At 25.2% G+C, this 18,756-nt stretch overlaps 1 protein-coding gene across 2 annotated transcripts; it reads left to right on the top strand.

Moving 5' to 3' along the window:
* Positions 1-1,342: 1,342 nt before the first annotated feature.
* Positions 1,343-12,736, top strand: LOC117172143 (12 kDa FK506-binding protein). Of its 2 annotated transcripts, none has more exons than XM_033359948.1 (5): positions 1,343-1,425; positions 1,530-1,580; positions 7,574-7,621; positions 7,713-7,899; positions 12,282-12,736. In XM_033359948.1, exons 2-5 carry the CDS (start codon positions 1,544-1,546, stop codon positions 12,337-12,339), a joined length of 330 nt encoding a protein of 109 aa, XP_033215839.1. In that variant the 5' UTR covers positions 1,343-1,425; positions 1,530-1,543; the 3' UTR covers positions 12,340-12,736. The 2 variants fall into 2 exon arrangements, with proteins under 2 accessions (XP_033215839.1, XP_033215847.1); XM_033359956.1 differs by having other exon boundaries at positions 1,366-1,425; positions 1,512-1,580.
* The last annotated feature ends 6,020 nt before the right edge of the window (positions 12,737-18,756 follow it).

Here is an 18,756-nt window from a genome sequence, read left to right as displayed (position 1 = left end):
TTTGCTTTGTAATTTTAAGTTTGGAAAAAATTCAACTATTGGTTGAAATTCAACAATTTGGTTAAAAATTAAATTTTTGTTTGGCATATTTTCTCATAAAAAATAAAAGTGTTTTTTAGAAAATTCTTTTTTTGTTTGAAAATTCTATAATGTGGAAGAAAATTAAACTATTTGGTTAAAAATTAAATTTTGTTGTTGTTGAAAATTCGTCTTTTTATGTTGAAACTTTAACAGCTCGGTAAAAATTCAACTATTGGTTGAAAATTAACTTTTTTTTAATTTATACTTTTTTTCGTAAAATATCAAACTATTTTTGTCAAAATAATTCAACTGTTTATTAGAAAATTGAACTATTTAGTTCAAAAATTAATTTTTTTGTAGAAAATTCACTAATTTGGTTAACAATTAACTTTCTTGATAAAAATGGATATTTTTAATGGAAATAATTTAACTATTTTGGTAGAAAATTAATATTGTCAGGTAAAAAATAGAAATTGTTTGTAGAAAATTTGTTTTTGGGCTTGAAAATTCTACAATATTGTGGAATTTTTTTTATTTTGTACAAAGTTCGTATTTTTGGGTCAATAATTTAATTTTTTTTCTTAATTTATATATATTTTTTTTGTAGAATAGTCAACTAATTTCGAAAAATAATTCAATCTTTTGGTAGAAAATTAAACTATTCGGTTTAAAATTAATATGTTTGGATACAAATTAAAATTCTTGGTAGAATATTCGTCTTTTAGATTTAAAATTCAAGATCAAAAAATAAAACATTTTTTGGTATAAAATTTAACTATTTAGTTGAAAATTCGCTTATTTTGTTTAAAATAAATGACTTTTGTTAAAAGTCATATTTTCATTTAAAAAACTTGACTATTTTGTAACAAATGACTCTTTTTGTATTAAAGATTTAAATTTTCTTTTTAAAAATTCTACTCTCTGGCATAAAAACTCAACTAATTGGTTGAAAATTCATATTTTCGGGTCAAAACATGAAAATTCAATTTTTTATTAAAAATTATTCTTTTTTTGTGGTTGAAAATCCATTTGTTCTTGTTGAAAAATTAACTGGTTTGAAAATTCAACAATTTCCTTGCATTTTTTTCTTTCTTTGTGGAAAGGTCTTAAAAATGCGTATTTCTTGGTTAGAAACTTCAACTATTTTGTTGAAAATGCAATATACTTCGACTTGAAATTCCATTCAAAAGAATTTATTTCCCTATTTTGGTGAAAAATCATATCTTGGAATAAACAAATTTGAATTTCCCGCACTCGAAATGCATTTATCGAACGCCGACGCGCGAAACCGGAAGAAACAAGACACCAGTGGCGCCTCTGTCGGTCACTTTGCCAGTCGCAATTTCTTTCCCGAGGGGACCACATTTTTCGGCGCACCTCATTTCGGTTGCTTCAATTTTGGAGGTATTTTCGCAGTTGATAAACTTTTTGTTGTGATTTTTCGGTCGAATTTCGCACCTTTTAGATCTCTTTGTTAGTCTTTTCATCAGTTCTTGTTGCTTTCGCAGAAAAGTACGCAGTCATGGGCGTGGATGTTGAAGTGATCTCACCTGGAGACGGTAATTATTCGCGTGGTTTTACTACACAATTATCTATTTTCGTCCTCCAGTCGTATCCCCTCTCCAAATTTCCGGAACCTTTTCCACGTCTTTCCAAATTTAAGTCGAGTAGACCCCTTGAAATTTCCAGAATCGTCTCTCATTTCACCTTTTAAGGTTTTCTTCCCGGGCTACTTTGACGGGCGATTTACTCTTTCGAAATGATTTTTCTCTCTTTTTTTTTTAAATAATATTCGAATCTGCTTACTCATGCTAACATTAACCATTTTTTTTTAGCTCGTCCATTTTCTAATCCAAATGCTATTTCCGGATTTTAGTGGCATCATTTTTTTTTTTGCGGGATTTTCCCATAATTTGTGAAGTGTGGGGGGGGGGGGCTAGATTGGATATAGCAGGAAAAAACTTCTTGTTTGAAAATTTATCTATTTCGTTGAAAATTAATTTTTTTGTAGAAAATAATTCTTCTTAGTTCAAATTTTATCTTTAGGTTAGAAATTCTTCGTTTTTTTGTCAAAAGTGATTTTTTATTGAAAATTAATTTTTTTTGTAAAGAGGCTTGACTATTTTTTTTGTGGTTGAATATCCCTTGAAAAATGCAAATATTTTTTTAAAGATTTATGTAAATTTATGCACTCAACATTCTTTTGTTCGGTTGAAAATTAATCTTTTACTGAAAAAGTCTCAAAGATTCTTTTTTCATATCAAAAATTTACCGTTTTTGATAGAAATTGAATCTTCTTGATAAAAAATTGATTTAATTTTCTCGGAAATTAATTTTTTAATTAAGAATAATTAAGAATTTTTTTTATTGTTGGACAAGAAAAATTCAAATATTTTATTAAAACTGTACGCATCTTCTTAAAAATGAACCTTTTTTGATAGAAAATAATTCTTAGTTCAAATTTCATATTTCAGTTAAAAATTCTTTTTTTTTTATTGAAAATTAGTTCTTAAAATTATTTATATTTATTGAAAACTAATTTTTTTATTTCTAATTTCCTTGAAAATTAATTAATTTTATTAAATATTAACCTTTTTTTTAAAAAAAAATTCTTAGTTCAAATTTTATATTTTGATTAAAAATTCTTTTCTTTGATTGAAAATTAATTTTTTACTGAAAACACTTAAAAATTCTTTTTTCAAATCGAAATTTACCGTTTTTGATAGAAATCTAATCTTTTTGGTTGAAAATTAAGTTTTTTATTTGAAATTTTATGTCGAAAATCAATTTCTTGATTATTACTTTAAAATTAAAATATTTAGTTCAAAATTGATGTATTTTGTTTAAAATAATTCTTCGTTCAAATTTGATCTTTTGGTTAAAAATTCTTTTTTTTTTTATTGAAAATTAGTTTTTAAAATTATTTAAATTTGTCGAACATTAATTTTTTCAATTGATAATTAAGTTTTTATTGAAAAGTCTGAACTATTCTTTTGTTTATAGTTGGAAATTTATTTCTTTGGTTGAATATTCCATTAAAAATTCAAATATTTTATTAAAAATTTCTGCATTTTCTTAAAAATTAACCTTTTTTGGTAGCAAATAATTCTTATTTCAAATTTTATATTTCAGTTAAAAATTCTTTTTTTTTTTTAATTGCGAATTTTGTTGAAAAATAATTTTATACTAAAAAGTCTTAACTATTTTATTTTTTTTTTTTATTGAAAATTCATTTCTTTAGTTGATTATTCATTTAAAAATTGAAATATTTTGTTAAAAATGTATGAATTTTGTTAAAAATTAACCTATTTTGGTAAACAAATATTTCTTAGTTCAAATTTTATATTTTGGTTAAAAGTTCCTTTCTTTGGTTAAACATTAATTTTTTACAGAAAAAATTGTAACGATTCTTTTTTCGTGTCGAAAATCTTATGTTTTTTTTTTTTTAATAGGAATGAAATTTTCTTTATTGAAAATTCGTTTATTTGGTTGAAAATTGATTTTATTTTGTCGAAAATTAAGTTTTTCTTACTGGAAATTTTTTTACTATTATATTTTTGGTAGAAAATTCGTCTCAAAATTTTAATATTTTTTCAAAATTGATGTATTTTATTAAAAATTAGTCTTATTTGGTAAAAAAAAATTCTTAGATCAAATTTTATCCTTCGGTTAAAAATTATTTTATTTTTTTTATTGAAAATTAGTTTTAAAATTATTTACATTTGTTGAAAATTAATTTTATTTTGTCGTAAATTATGTTTTTACTGGAAATTTATACTTTGTTTAAAAATTCTTTTCTTTGGTTAAAAATTATTATTATTAATTTTTTATTTGCAAAATTATTTTTTTAACTGCAAATTTAACTATCTCATTTTTATCGAACACTTATATGTTATTATAGAAATTTAATTGTCTTTGTTGGAAATTAGTTTTATTTTCTTGAAAATTAAGTGTTTTACTTGAAATTTTTGTTTGAATATTAATTTCTTGAATATTACTTTAAAAGTAAAATATTTATTTCAAAATTGGTGTATTTTGTTAAAATAGAATCTGTTTTAGTAGAAAATAATTCTTCGTTGAATATTTGTATTTCGTTTAAAAATTTTTCTCTTTTTTTGAAAATTAGTTTCATTTGCGGAGAATTATTTTTTTTTTTAAATGAAAATTGAACTATTCCATTTTTTTTTAATCGAAAATTCATCTTTTTTCATAAAAATTTAATCTTCTTAGTTGAAAATTAATTTTATTTTGTTAAAAATCAAGCTTTTTACTGTAATTTTTTTACTATTCTGTTTTTCGTTGAAAATTAATTTCATTATTTGAAAATGTATGTATTTTGTTAAAAATTAATCGTATTTGTTAAAAAAATAATTCTTAGTTCAAATTTTATCCTTTGGTTAAAAATTATTTTTTTTTTTTTGGTTGGAAATTTTTTTATTTTCTTATTTGCAAAATTAGTTTTTTAAATGCAAATTTAACTATTACATTTTTCTCGAAAACTTATATTTTTTTTATAGAAATTCAATCTTCTTGGTTGAAAATTAATGTTTATTTTCTTGAAAGTTAATTTTTTTATTGGAATTTTGTTGGAAATTAATATTTTTGTTTAAATATTACTTTAAAATTCAAATATTTATTTCAAAATGTATCTATTTTGTTAAAAATGAATCTGTTTTAGTAGAAAATAATTCGTTCAAATTTTATCTTACGGTTAAAATTTTTTTTATTGAAAATTAGTTTTTAGAATTATTTACATTTATTAAAAATTAATGTTTTAATTGCGAATTTCGTTGAAAATTAATTTATTACTGAAAAGTGAACTATTCTTATCTTTCTATCGTTGAAAATTCATTTCTTTGTTTGAATATTCATGGAAAAATTCAAATATTTTATTAAAAATGTATCCATTTTATTAAAAATTATTTTTTTTTTTAAGAAAATAATTTTTAGTTCAAATTTTATAATTCAGTTAAAGATTATATTTTTTTGTTTGAAATTTAATTTATGGAGAATTAATTTTTTTAACTGACAATTTAACTATTCCATTTTTTATCGAAATTATGTCTTTTTATAGAGATTTAAATATTTTGATGATAATTGATATATTTCGTTAAAAATTAATCTTATTAGTAAAAAATAATTCTTTATTCAAATTTGATCTTTTGGTTAAAAATTGTTTTCTTTTGTTGAAAATGAGTTTTCTTTTGCTTGAAAATTATTTTTTTTACTGCAAATTTGAATACATGTTATATTTTTATCGAAAATTTATATTTTTCGATAAAAATTTAATCTTCATGGTTAAAAATAAATTCAAATTACAGAAAATTAATTTCTTTAATTGAAAATTCGTTTCAAAATTTTAATATTTGGTTGAATATTCATCTGTTTCGTTCAAAATTGAACTATTTCGTTGAAAATTAATTTTTTACTGAAAAATCAAACGATTCTTTTTTTCAATTAATTTCTTTGCTTGAATATTACTTTTTACTTTGGCAAAAAAATTTGTTTCTTTGTTTGAAAATTGGGTTTTACCTTTATTTACATTTTTTGAGAAAAAAAAAATTATTTTAAGTTTTTAATCGCAGAGAGTTTTATTATTACAATCTTTCGAATTAGCATAATTTCAGATTGAAACTTACAAAATTGGATAATTTTAAATTGAAGGGGTTTTTAATTGAACAATTTAAATAATAAACTTTCACAACGATCTTATTTTAATTTGAAAATCTCTGAACGATTTAAAAATGGAAATTTTCACAAATCAAAAAATTTATATTAATTTTTTTAAATGAGTTATTTTAAGATTTTAAGCTTTCAGTTAATTATTTCAAATTGAAACTTTCAAAATTAGATAATTTCAAGTTGAAGTCGGTTTTAATTAAAGAATTTTTATTATGAAAATTTCTCGATAATTTTATTTCAACTTTGTGCATATTTGAATAATTAATTAATATTTAATATTAATAATATTGAGAAATAAAATTAGAATATTATATAATTTTGTAATGATTACGATTATTAATATCTATTAATAGCAGCTGAGAAACAGTTTTTTAGTAAAAAATGTAATAATTAAAAATATTCCGAATAAAAAAATGTACACTTTATTTTTCAAAATTATTCGATTTAATATTCTAAAAATCTAATAATTTCCAATTTAAAACATAATTGGAATCAATAAAATTAAAATTGTCCAAAATTTGACAATTTTATTTTGACGGTATTTCGAATTGAACAATTTTAAATATGAAAGTTCCTTAAAATTTTCTATTTCAACTTGGAAAACATTTGAATAATTAATTAGTATTTAATATTAATAAATAAAATATTATATAACATTGTAATAATAACTATGAATAGTTTTTTTAACAGAAGTTGAGAAACATTTTTTTTTAGTTAAAATTAAAGAAATTTAAATGATATTAACATATAATTTAAAATCCTATTTAACGTCCAATAATAAAAATGATGTGCAGAATTCCTGAAAATAAAATAAAAAATCCAATAACCAAACTTGGACCGAATTTGGGTCAAAGAAAAATGAGAAGGCAACCAACCTAATCCCCTTCCTTCACTTTTTTATTTCTTTCGTCTTTTTTATTTTTATTATTATCAGCACCCTTGTCAAGAAACAAAAACATATATATATATAAAATTCAAGCCGGGAGGAACAGCAACGAAATCACAATGCTTTCTCTATAAAAGCTAAGAATCAAAATGTTTTTAGTTTAACCCTTAAACTGGACACTTAAAAAAAATTAATTAAACGGCACACTGGGCATTCTATACCCAGAGTGTTAAGACATCTTTTGTGTAGCCGATATTGAATACTTCCTTACAACAAAATTATTAGATGCAGATTAATACATCTTCTTTAAAGTGCGATTGGATTTATAACGATATATTTAATTTAAGTTTGTTTTTAAAAAAACTGTAAAAAAAAATTTTTTTTTTGCTCAAAAATTTACAACTTACGTAATTTTAGATATTTTCACTTAAAAATTTAGTGGTATACTCTTGTACTCTACTTTCAGAAAAAAATTAATGCAATGTTGAATATTTTAAAAAGGGTATTTATTTTGGTAAATGAAAACTGAATTTTATGACTAAATGAAATACCACATTTTTTATATTTAAATCTATTTATTTATACATAAATGTATCCAAAATTGGATAAAAATATCTATACAAGCAGTTGATTAGAACGCAAAGTTGGCCGTGGGTATTTTATACCCATAGTACTTTTCAAGGGTTAAAATTCTATTTAAAAAAAAAAAATTTTATTGAAAAGTAATAACTAAGAAGATTCCGAATAAAAAATTACACTTTATTTTTCATTTTATTCAATTTAAGGTTCCAAAAAACTGATAATTTCAGATTGACACTTTCAAAATTCGACAATTTAAATTTAAAGACGTTTAAAATTTAAGAATGTTAAATATGATTAAATATTAAATATTTAATAATCAAATATTAAATATTAAATTCTGCACTTTGATAATTTCTTCTTTTTTTTTTTTTTTTAATTTTTAGAAATAATTTTATTTTACAGGCAGGACTTATCCCAAGACCGGACAAACCGTCGTCGTCCATTACACAGGTATAGGAAGAAAAAAAATCTTTCAAAAAGACTTTTTTGTTTTGGGGCTTTATTAACCCAAAAAGTTTTTTTTTTTTTTTTATAATTTAAGGTACCCTCGACAGTGGGAAGAAATTTGACTCTAGTAGAGATCGAGGTGTGCCCTTCAAATTCAAAATCGGCAAAGGCGAGGTAATCAAAGGATGGGATCAGGGCGTTGCTCAAATGTGCGTTGGAGAACGTGCAAGATTAACTTGTTCACCTGATTTCGCTTACGGATCCCGAGGACACCCTGGCGTATATCCTTTAATGCTTCAATTAAAAATTTCATCTTTTCAAAGAAATCTCTATCACAATCTCAAAAAAAAAAAATTGTTTTTATGGCTAAGAATCTGAATTAATTGACCCAACTCTTGAAATTAATTTGCTAGAATTTAGGAAAAGAATTTTTCACTTCAATCGAAAAATAACAGTGCATTTATTTCTTGACTAAATTTTTATAGAAAAAAAGTCCTGCCAATTTTAATTTTAATAGATTTTTTTAAAAATAATTAGTTTAATTAAGATGTTGTTCAATTATAATATCATTCAGTTCACAATGCGCAATTTGAAAATCTTTTACGTTAAAAATTTTCCATTTTAGATTTTTATTTTGAAGTTTAATTTTAATAATTTAATTTAATAATTTTAATTTAACCGATTCTAAATCCGTGAAAAATTGAAGTGTGATTGAAACTTTATGATATATTTTCAACTTAAAAATATTTTAATAATAATAAATAATTATTTGCTTGACATAGAAAGCTGTGAATTGTTAAAATTTCGAAAAGTTTTTAAACTTTGAATGTTCAAATTTGTATTTTTCTATTAAAAAAAAAGTTTAGTTAACACGTATTATTTGTAGAAAAAAATGTTAACAATTTTAAGAGAGATTTATAAATTTTGAGAAGATTCAAAATTTAAAACTCAAAATTATTTCAAGTAATTTAAACGAAGTGTGTAAAAAAATTTTTCAGAACTTCTAAACATATTTTAAAATGAATAGAATCTTATCTACATTTTTTTTTTTTTTTTTGGAAAATCCTGCAAATTAAAAAAAAAATCTTCCAGGGTTCTGAATAAAATTTCAAAAATAATTTTAAATTTGACCAAATTTAAAATAACTTCCAGATTTCTCCAGATATTGAATTAAAAATTTTCAAGGATACTTAAAATATTGAAAATGAAAATTATTTAATTTCGGATTTAAGAACTTTTAATTTTTTTATTGCTTTAAATGGAAAAATGTTTAGAATAGAGTGAGATTGTTTTCATCATCTTATTGACCGAGAAACCCGGAAATTTTTGGTACAAAACTAATCTCTTTTTGTTGAAAATTTTCATTATTTTGGTTAAAAGCAATTTTTTTGGTCGAAATTAAACTGTTTTGTTGAACTATTTTTAATTGTTTAATTGAAGATTTAACTATTTTGATGAAAAATCGCCATTTGTCGTTTGGGAATTCAAAAATGTAATTATTTTCGGATTAAAATGAAAATAGTTTTGATACTAATCTTCGGATTGGTGTGCGGCAGAGCATCGGCATTGCCGATGTTGCCGGGAAGATGACCAAACTTGATCATTTAAAGGAAGTAAAAGTCGTAATAATGTTTGGGCCGGACCTATTTCTGAATTCTCATGAATTCTTTTGAAATAATACAGATTAGTTTGAAAGATTCCGGTGTATTTTTAATAGATTTCAATAATTTGAGAGGATTTTGAGGATTTTAGGGTATTTTTGAAGCTTGTAAGGCATTTCAAGACCTTTTAATTTGAAATATTTAAATTTGTTTTAAAGATTTCAAGGAATTTTAAAGGATTTGAATATAATAGGGTAATGCATTTTTTAGAATTTTTGAAAATATTGAACGATTTTTTTAAAGCCTATTTCAGGATATTTTAAAATGTGTGATTTCAGAAAATATCAGAAAAATTTCACGGGAATTTATTTAACAATTAAAAATTAAAAGCGTTTGAATTTGAAAAATTTTGAAGAAAAAACGACAATTTTATTAGATCCACTTTAAATATAAATAAATAATTTTTTGAATGGATCTGAACTTTAAGTATAAAAAACTGAACAATAATTGATTTGTCAAAACGATTCTAGATCGGTTTAAAATTGAAGAATTTGAAGATTTTAATATATTATTTATTCCGATATTTTACATTTAAATAAAAAATTTTAAAATGTTTAAATTTTAAGTGAAATTTCCTAATTTTGACTTATAAGCAACAATCGAACACTTATCATTTGTAAAAAAAAAATAATAATTTTAAGAGATATGTTTATATATATATTTAAAAAAAAATCCAATTTTTCCAAAAAATTTTGGAAAATCCTGCAAATTAAAACAAAAATTCTTAAAATCTTCCAGATTCTTTTTTCATAATTTTGGAAATATCTAAAAAAAATCTTTTTAAATTTTCTGTTACAATAATTTTTCAAGATGAAAAACCATTTTCAATTTTCCTAGGAATCTTAGTGAATGTTTTTATTCTTTTAAAATCGTTTGAAATCTGAAAAAAATCTACATTTTGTTTTGAATTCCATTGCGGGTATTTGTACCAAAATTTCGGTACGAATAGCCGAATTTTGTTTCTAAATTTTATTTTGAATCCTTTTAAAATTTCTAAATATTTCTTAATTTTTTCTACACATAATAAGAGTTCTATCTTTATTTATAAATTCAAATTTTATGGATTTCTCTATTTAAATTTTGCAGGATTTTCTAGAAGTTGTAGAAAAAATTCAATTAATTTTAAAATATATTTAAAAGTTCTTCTAGATTTCTCAAGATTTTTGAATAAAACTTCAAAACTTTTCAATTATACTTAACTTATTTAAAATGACAATTATTTAACTTCTAATTTAAGAAGATTTAAAAATATTTTTTGCAATTTATTTTGAATTTGCCCCGAATTCTTACTAATTTATCCTGAATTCTTTCAAATCCTTTTGAATTCTTCTTAAAAATGTAGTCGATTCAATGGATTTTTCTTCAAGGTTTTTTTAAATCTTCTAACTGAAAATTCTGTAAGTTTAGCAGAATTTTTTTCTGCTTTTGGCGGGAAATTCATCTTGTTTGGTTGAAAGTTAATTTTTTTTATTTATTTTAAAAGTCTACTATTGTGTTTTAAGTTCAGAATTCGTCTCTATATATAGGAAATCCGTTTCTTTTCGATAAAAATTCATCTTTTGGTAGAAAAGTTTTGGTAAAAAATACGTTTTCATTAAAAAATTTTAATTACTTTGTTGAAAAATTTAAATGTTTAGTTAAAAATATGTTTTTTATTTGAAAATTCAACTTTACAATTCAACATTTTTCTTTTTTGATAGAAAATCTCTACTTTATAATTGAAAATTCATCTTTTTGGTTGAAAATTAATTTTTTTATGGTTAAAGATTCATTCTTTTTAACTGGAAAGTCTATTAATATCGAAAAAATTTAAAGAAGAGACCAGTAAAAATATCACCTTCGAAATAAAATCTACTTTTAAAAATTTCCAAACTACTTTGATCGAATATTCAATTGTCTTCTAAAATTATCTTTTTTTCGCTAGAGAATGCTGAAAAAAATTAGATCATGTTTAAAAGATATTTAGAAGTTTTAAAAAAATTCAAAATTAATTTAAGACTTTAAATGATTTCAAATAATTTACAACAAAATGTAGATTTTTCAGTTTTGAAATAACATATTTAGAAGCTTTTGGGTAATTGTAAAATTTTTTACGAATACATTTTTTTAAGGCTTCTAGGAAAATGGAAAATTATTTATTTTTAAAATTAATTTTAGAAGAATATTCGAAAAAGTTTTATTTAGAATATTTATAGGTTTTGAAAAAAATGTCAACAACAAAATTGATACAAAATGTAGAATTTTGAAGATTTTGAAATTAAATTATTTAAGAATTTTGAAAGGTTTTGAAATAAAACAATTTTCTTCATATCCCTGGGAATATTTTAAATTATTTTAATTTTTTTTTTAAATTTAGTTCAAGATAATATTTAGGAATATGAAAAAAAAACGTGAAGCAACTTCGAAGGATTTTAGGTTATTGAAAAATATTTCAAAGTATTTCAAGAGATTTCGTATAAAAAAATTGGCAGAATTATTAAAATTTAGAAATTTTTCATAAGGTTTTTTTTAAATTTAATTTTCAGTTCGATTTTGATTGCTTAAAATAAAAAAAAAATCATTCATGTTAATTTCCTCAAACGTGTTCAAATTTGCAACCAAATAAAACAAGTTTCTTGATATCCCTAGAAATGTATTACATTATTTTTTATTACAAAAAAAATATATTTCGTGAGAATATTTAGGAATATAAAAAAACGGTGAGGTACAGATTAAATAATTTAAAAAAATTTCAGTTTAAAAGTCAACAGTTCCACTTTGAGTGCTTTAATTTGCAGTTTCGTTTTTATTGCTTAAAATAAAAAAGAATCCATATTTTTAGAAAATAATTTCCTGAAGCGTGTTCACGCAATTACTTTGGGTCACCGCACCGTGTCTTCTATTTATAACTTTTATCTTGAATATTTCCATTATCTAACCGAGTTTTACTTTGTGGAAATTGCGGATTTTCCAGCCAATGATTTTTCTAGACAGAGACTATATTCGCCTTAACAAAGACACACTATTCCGCCGAATGCTGTTCTGGTCTTCGATGTGGAGCTGCTGAAGGTAGAGCCTTGAGCGCAATTTTCCTGTACCAAATTCGACCAAAACCACTCGTCTCAACATCTGAGAATTCAGAAGCGCTTACAATTTTATGAAGCGTCTATGCAACCTTGTGTTAGGTAATCCTAAGACAGACGGCACGCTGTATCCTCTTAACTTAATTACTTGAATCGTGCATTTGTGTGCTCTACTTTTTTGTTTTAAGAACGAGATGGACTCGCACTTTGTACGATTGAATTAGAAACTATATCAATGCATTTGAAGAAAAATAAATCTACTTTGCTCATTCCATTTACTTAATATTTGGTAATCCACCTGTGTATTTTGTACAAAAAGTCCAGGTCTTTATCGGTTATTATGGATCATTGTGAGAATTCTCAAAACACTTAATAAATATCATGCTCTGTCTTAATTTTGTTATTTTTTGTGTATTGTATAACATTGTGGCTGTAGATGACGTGTTTAACCTTTTGACCGCACAGTAGTGCGAATTCGCACCAGGGATATTTTTAAGTTTCTGGCATTTTCCGACCTTTCCAGTATCTATTGTTGTTAAGTATGCGTCATTTGTGATTTGGCTAGGGAAGTAGTAAGTTGGTGCGAATTCGCACTATTGTACAGTTTGTGTGTGCAGCATCGTTGGCGAATCCGGAACAAGTTTGTGGATTTTGATGTTCGTCACTTGCATTTTCAATAAAAGTAAGTAAATTTAATCATTTTTACAATATTAGCAAACTGTAATACATTTATTTAATTCAATTGAAAACAAAAGAGATTTTTGCATGCGATCACCATCATAAATAAATTTGATATTGATGAAATTTCTGTACATTTTCGTAATGTATCTTGAATAATAATCAATCATTATCTATCAATTAATTTTTTAGAATGAGTGCGATGATTATCATGCAGCTATCTTTGTTTAATGTGAGGGGTTTGCCACAAATTAATTGTAAACCATTTTTTAACTACTTCACAGATTTTCTATGACAAATGGTTTCATCCCATTTTATTGTTATTTAATATATTCTCTCTTATTTGTCCACGCTAAAATCACGAAATTTCCTTTTCGAAAATTTAGTCACTTCGGGAGTACCTGAAAAATATTTAGTATGATTCGATCACTTTAATATTTTTTCTCCCTTTAATTTACAAGGTTTGAACTAAGAAATATGGGAAATTTTACCTTTTTTATATCGATAAATCAGCTGCTGAAGTCGTGAAATCCCAATTTGCACTAGTGTGCCGTTTACGGGTGCTGGAATTAAGTGTACGATAAGAGGGTTACTACAAGTAAAACATCACGAAACCAAGCAAAAAGATAGCGTTTGACTGTAATGATCGTCCAACTTCTTCCTTGTTGAAAATGGATACTTTGTAGACAATTAATCTTATTGGTTAAAAATTCATCTTTTTGGTAGGAATAAGTTTCAACAATTCCTGTTTAAGACTTATTAGTTTGGTTGAAAGTTAATTTTTTTAAATTAAAATTTAACCTTACCATTTTGGGTAGAACATTGACCTTTTCGAGTTCAAAATTTAACAGCTTGAAGGAAAAATGTAACTATTATTCTAGGTGAATATACCATAATTTTAAATAAAAGTTCATCTCTTTGGTTAAACATTCATTTCTGAATACAAACCCGAGTATTCAATACTCAGTTCTTCTTTATTCATAATGTGTCTCCTAAGGATTTACATGATTTCCATTCCTTACAATCTTTCCGTTTATATCTATATTTTTTTCAATCTTATCCTTTCTATATGTACAATTATTTACAACTATTTACATAAGTCTTATATCTGGTAACTTATTTCTATTTCCTGCGATAGCGCAATTTAGGACTTATTAGCAAACGAGTGAGCACGCGAACGAAAGCGACTTCCGTTTCCTTTTTCTTTCACTTTTTATATCTCCATTTACCTTTTTACACGTGCATTCTTTCATTCGCTCCTCTAGCACCATCAAACTCATTCATCCATTTTTCTCCTAATCCATCTTCCCCGAGAATCTTAACCACATTTTCTTGCCAGCTTCCTTCATCTTCCATTCCTCTCCTACATCCTTCCCATACATGCTCCCATTCACATATTCTACACTTTCTCTTCTTTTTCCCACATCCCCTACCTTACCCCGTTTCCCAATCTAAATCTTGCTATTCTGGTCCACCTTCTCTGTCCCCATCCCTTTTCTAAATACTTTAGCAGCCCTTCCTTTTTTAGCATATTATACCATTTATTTTATCTTGATTCCTCAATCACTCCCCCATCTTTCTATTAATTGTCTTCCCCTCTCCCTTTTTTCCAATCCAGTCCCGTCTTCTATTTCTCTATCATTAAAGAACTCCCTCTTTTCTTCTTCCCATCTCGTTAATTCGATCGCCCTCCCTCTCCTCTCTGCTACTTCCATCAAACACTTTCTCGCCAACTCCCCTCCCTTTCCCTCCCTCAGCTTCATCTCAAATTTCCATGCCCTCTTTCCCGCTCTCAAAGTTAACTTATCCCTTTCTCTCACCATATATCCTGGCGTCCACCAGTCTGCCCCTAGTGTCCACCTTATATACCTTTCTTGTAAATTATCAATATCTTTCCTTTCTTTCCATCCCCATATCTCTGCTTCATAACCTAATACCGGCCATACCAGCGTATCAAATAACCACATTCTCCTTCTCCAATTTTTTTTAACCTTCTTTTTCCTTCCCCATATCTGTTTCATTACCCCTGCTGCTTTGTTTATCCTTTCTCTTATATGAGCTGTATGATCTCCATTCGTTTGCAAGATATATCCCAAATATTTATACTCTTTGACTTCTTCTAACTTTATTCCTTTCCACCTCCCTGTCAATTCTTTCTTCCTTCCCCCTCCTTTTCTAAACCTCATTATCTTTGTCTTTTCTACATTTACATTCAGCTTTTTCCCATCTGCGTATTTCTCTAATCCTGTAATTAATCCCGCCATCCCTTCTTTATCCTCTGCATTCAACACTATGTCGTCTGCGTATGCCAGTGCATATATCTTTTCCTTCCTTATCTTAACTCCTCCCCAACCCTTTCTCCACATTTCTTCTTCCAAGTCTGATATTAATAAATTAAATAAAAGTGGGCTCAGATGATAACCCTTGTCTCACAGGTCTCACCAACCGGAAACTATCTCCTACTTGCTCTCCTACCTTTACCCTGCTTTCCGTCTCTCTAAAAATTTCTGATACTCTCTTTATTAATCCCTCTCTTATCCTCTTTTTTATCATAACTTTTTCTATTTCTCCTCGGCCTAATGAGTCAAACGTCGCCTTTAAATGATTCTTCTTGGTTGAAAATTCACCTTTTTGGTTCAAAATTAAATTATTTTAGTTAAAGATTCATCAATTTAGTTAAAAATTCAGCTTTCTGCTATAAAATGGTTCCAAGTCAGATTTCGTTACAATTTTGAAGTTCCCTCTTCCAAATTTCAGAAAAAGGAAATAATTTAAGTAATTTCTTTACTAGTTCTTTTGTTGAAAATTAATTTTTTGTTTGAAAATTCATAGTTTTAACGACAAATTCAACTATTGTATTTTAGTTTAAATTTCCATTTTTCTTGGAAATTCAATTATTTGGTTGAAAATTGATATTTTTTATTTAAAAATTGAAATATATATTTTTTAATTTATGCAATTTGTGGAAAATACGTATTTTTTGTCGAAAATTAATCTTTTTGGAAGATATAAAATTCAACAATTCCAGTTGAAGATTCATCAGCTTGGTTGAAAGTAAATTTTTTTATCTGCAAATTTAACCGTTCCGTTTTGGGTACAAAATCGACCTTTTCGAGTTCAAAATTTAACAAGTAGGATGTAAATTTGTATTTTTACATTGAAACTTCATGTATTTTGTTAAAAATACACGTGTTTAGTTAAATAATCGACTTTTTTGGTTGAGAATTACTTTTTTCTTAGAAAGTTAATCTCCTTGTTTATAAAATTCCTCTTTTCGGTTATAAATTGAAGGATTCTACTTAAATATTCATAATTTTAGTTGGACATTCATCTTTTAGGTCAGAAATACTAGTTTGAAAAATAAACTCACTTGATAAAAATTATTATGATTATTTTTTTATTAAAGTTTTATCATTTTTATTAAAAATTCATTTCTTTAGTTAAAAAATGAGCTTCTTTGATTGAAAACTTGTTTTTTCTTTGGGTGAATTGAAAATTAGTCTCCTTTGATTGAAAATTCAGCTTGTTCGTAAAAATTCATATATTTTTTTGAAAAATTGTATTTTTGGTAGAAAATTAATCTTATTATTTAAAAATGTATCTTTTTGGTAAAAAATTGAAGTATTCCAGTTAAATGTTCATAATTTTAGTTGAAAATTCATCTGTTTGGATTAAAATTTCGCCTTTCCGGTTGTAGATTCCTGATTTATTTAAAAATTCATTTATTTTGTAATTTTTTCTTCTATTGTGTTAAAAGTTGTTTAACATGAACGTCATGATTTGAAATAAATTTTCGCGTTTTGCGACAAATATGAATATGTTACTTTTATTTGGCCGGAAAATTGAAAAACTTGACCGGAAATTTGAAATTGCAAACCATGGCCATGAAGATCTCAATATAAGATATACTTTGTTACCTCTTCATTTTAATAAATATGTACTGATTGTTTAAGAAAATGTCATCAAACCATTACTTCATAATACAATCTTAAAAGACAGTTTTATTTTATCGATTTACATAGACACACTCCTTTTGAAGTAGTGCTATAAAACAGTTTTAAAAGTGTGAATTGTTAAAAATTGTACAATTTTAAATTAGAGCCTTAATCAGAGACGATACAGTTGAGGGAATTCTGGAAAGTCACGAAATTTAAAACAAGCTGGGGAATGCCAGCCAAAAACTGAAAGATTCTGGAAATTCGCGACAAACTGAATAAGTTTATTATATTATTTTTTTGAAAAATTAAACAAATTTGTTATTCCTTCTTTCTCTTTAAAAATTCAACTGTTCTGTTGAACATTTATATTTTTTAATTGAAAATTCGACTGTAAAGGTTTTAAAATTGAATAATCTCATCCCAAAATTCAGTACGAGTAGTCAAATATTTTTCATAAGCTTGGATAGTCGTCTCAGATTTTCGGGATAAGTCTATCCGCTTTTTCAACTTGACCAATTTTTTTGGGACTAGACTTAAAAAATTCAACTTTTTTGTAAAAATTTCGTTTTTTATATGAAAATTCAAACATTTTTATGATTTTTTTTAATGACTGAAAAATCTTTCTTGGTCGAAGAATTTTACTTTTAGTTAATTTTTTTTTTAATTTACCCTTGGTTGACAATGTACATATTTTATGGAAAATTCGTTTTTCATTGGTTAAAAATTAATTTTTTTATCGGAAAATATAACTGCTATTTATAGTTGGAAATTTCTTCCTCAATGGAAAATTCAACTATTTGGTTAATTAAAAAAAAATTCATGTGTTTTGTTAAAAAATCCTTTCTGGGTAGAAAATTAATTTCTGCAAATTCCTTTCAAAAATTCAAATCAATATATGTACTACTGTGGTAAAAGGAAATCCTTGTGCAGTAATTTATTTTTGCTGGTCCAACGCTATCGCTGCCGAGGCTTTTTTAAATATTAATTATTTAATTTAAAAGAAGTGTGCTAACATTTTTTCAGAACTTCTAAATATATTTGTAAATTAATCGAATTTTTGGAAAATCCTTAATGTTCCTTGATCGTGAACAAAATTTGCAAACCGGGAAATGACCGGGAATTTTTCGCTTCGATTAAAACGGCCACCCTGCTTTTAACTGAAGAAAACTTTTCGAAACCATATGAAGACTTCATGGAACTAAAAAATTGACAACAAGTTTGGACACTTTATATTCTGAAGATGTACAAAAAATATGATTTGTCAACAATTTTCCTATGTGTGAGCAACCTGAATTAGTACACTACTAAGCTGACTTTGAAAACTGTTTATCGTTATTGCCTTAAGTTTGACACCAATGGTTTCTCAAATTATAGAAAATTTTTTTTCCTAAATTTAGGTTAAAAATTTTATATCCTTAAAACATAGATTCCTGAATTCCGCTTCTAAATGCCTGATATTTAAAATAAAATTTCTTGGTGAACAAACAATATTTGAAATTAGTTACCTATATATTATTTACAATGTATATATATATATATATATATATATTTATTTATTTATTTTATAGTTTGATTCCTCTAGAATCAAACCGAAGGGCCTATGACAAAGCCACCGAACGCGTCCTCCGTTTGCGGATAGAGGGCCCCTGTACCAAGGGTTTCTGCTGAATATGATTACAATAATAAATAGGCAGTCCCGGACAATTGTCCAGGGGTGGTCCTGAAGGAATTAACCCCCAAGCGGAGGTGTGAAAACCGTGCCGAAAGCTGAATGGCACCTGGGTGAGGTGTCTAGAACG

This window comes from Belonocnema kinseyi, chromosome 1 (assembly GCF_010883055.1).
Source record: "Belonocnema kinseyi isolate 2016_QV_RU_SX_M_011 chromosome 1, B_treatae_v1, whole genome shotgun sequence".
In the NCBI taxonomy this organism is placed as follows: domain Eukaryota; kingdom Metazoa; phylum Arthropoda; class Insecta; order Hymenoptera; family Cynipidae; genus Belonocnema; species Belonocnema kinseyi.
The sequence above is the reverse complement of the archived record's forward strand: the minus strand, read 5'-3'. Positions and strand labels throughout refer to the sequence as shown.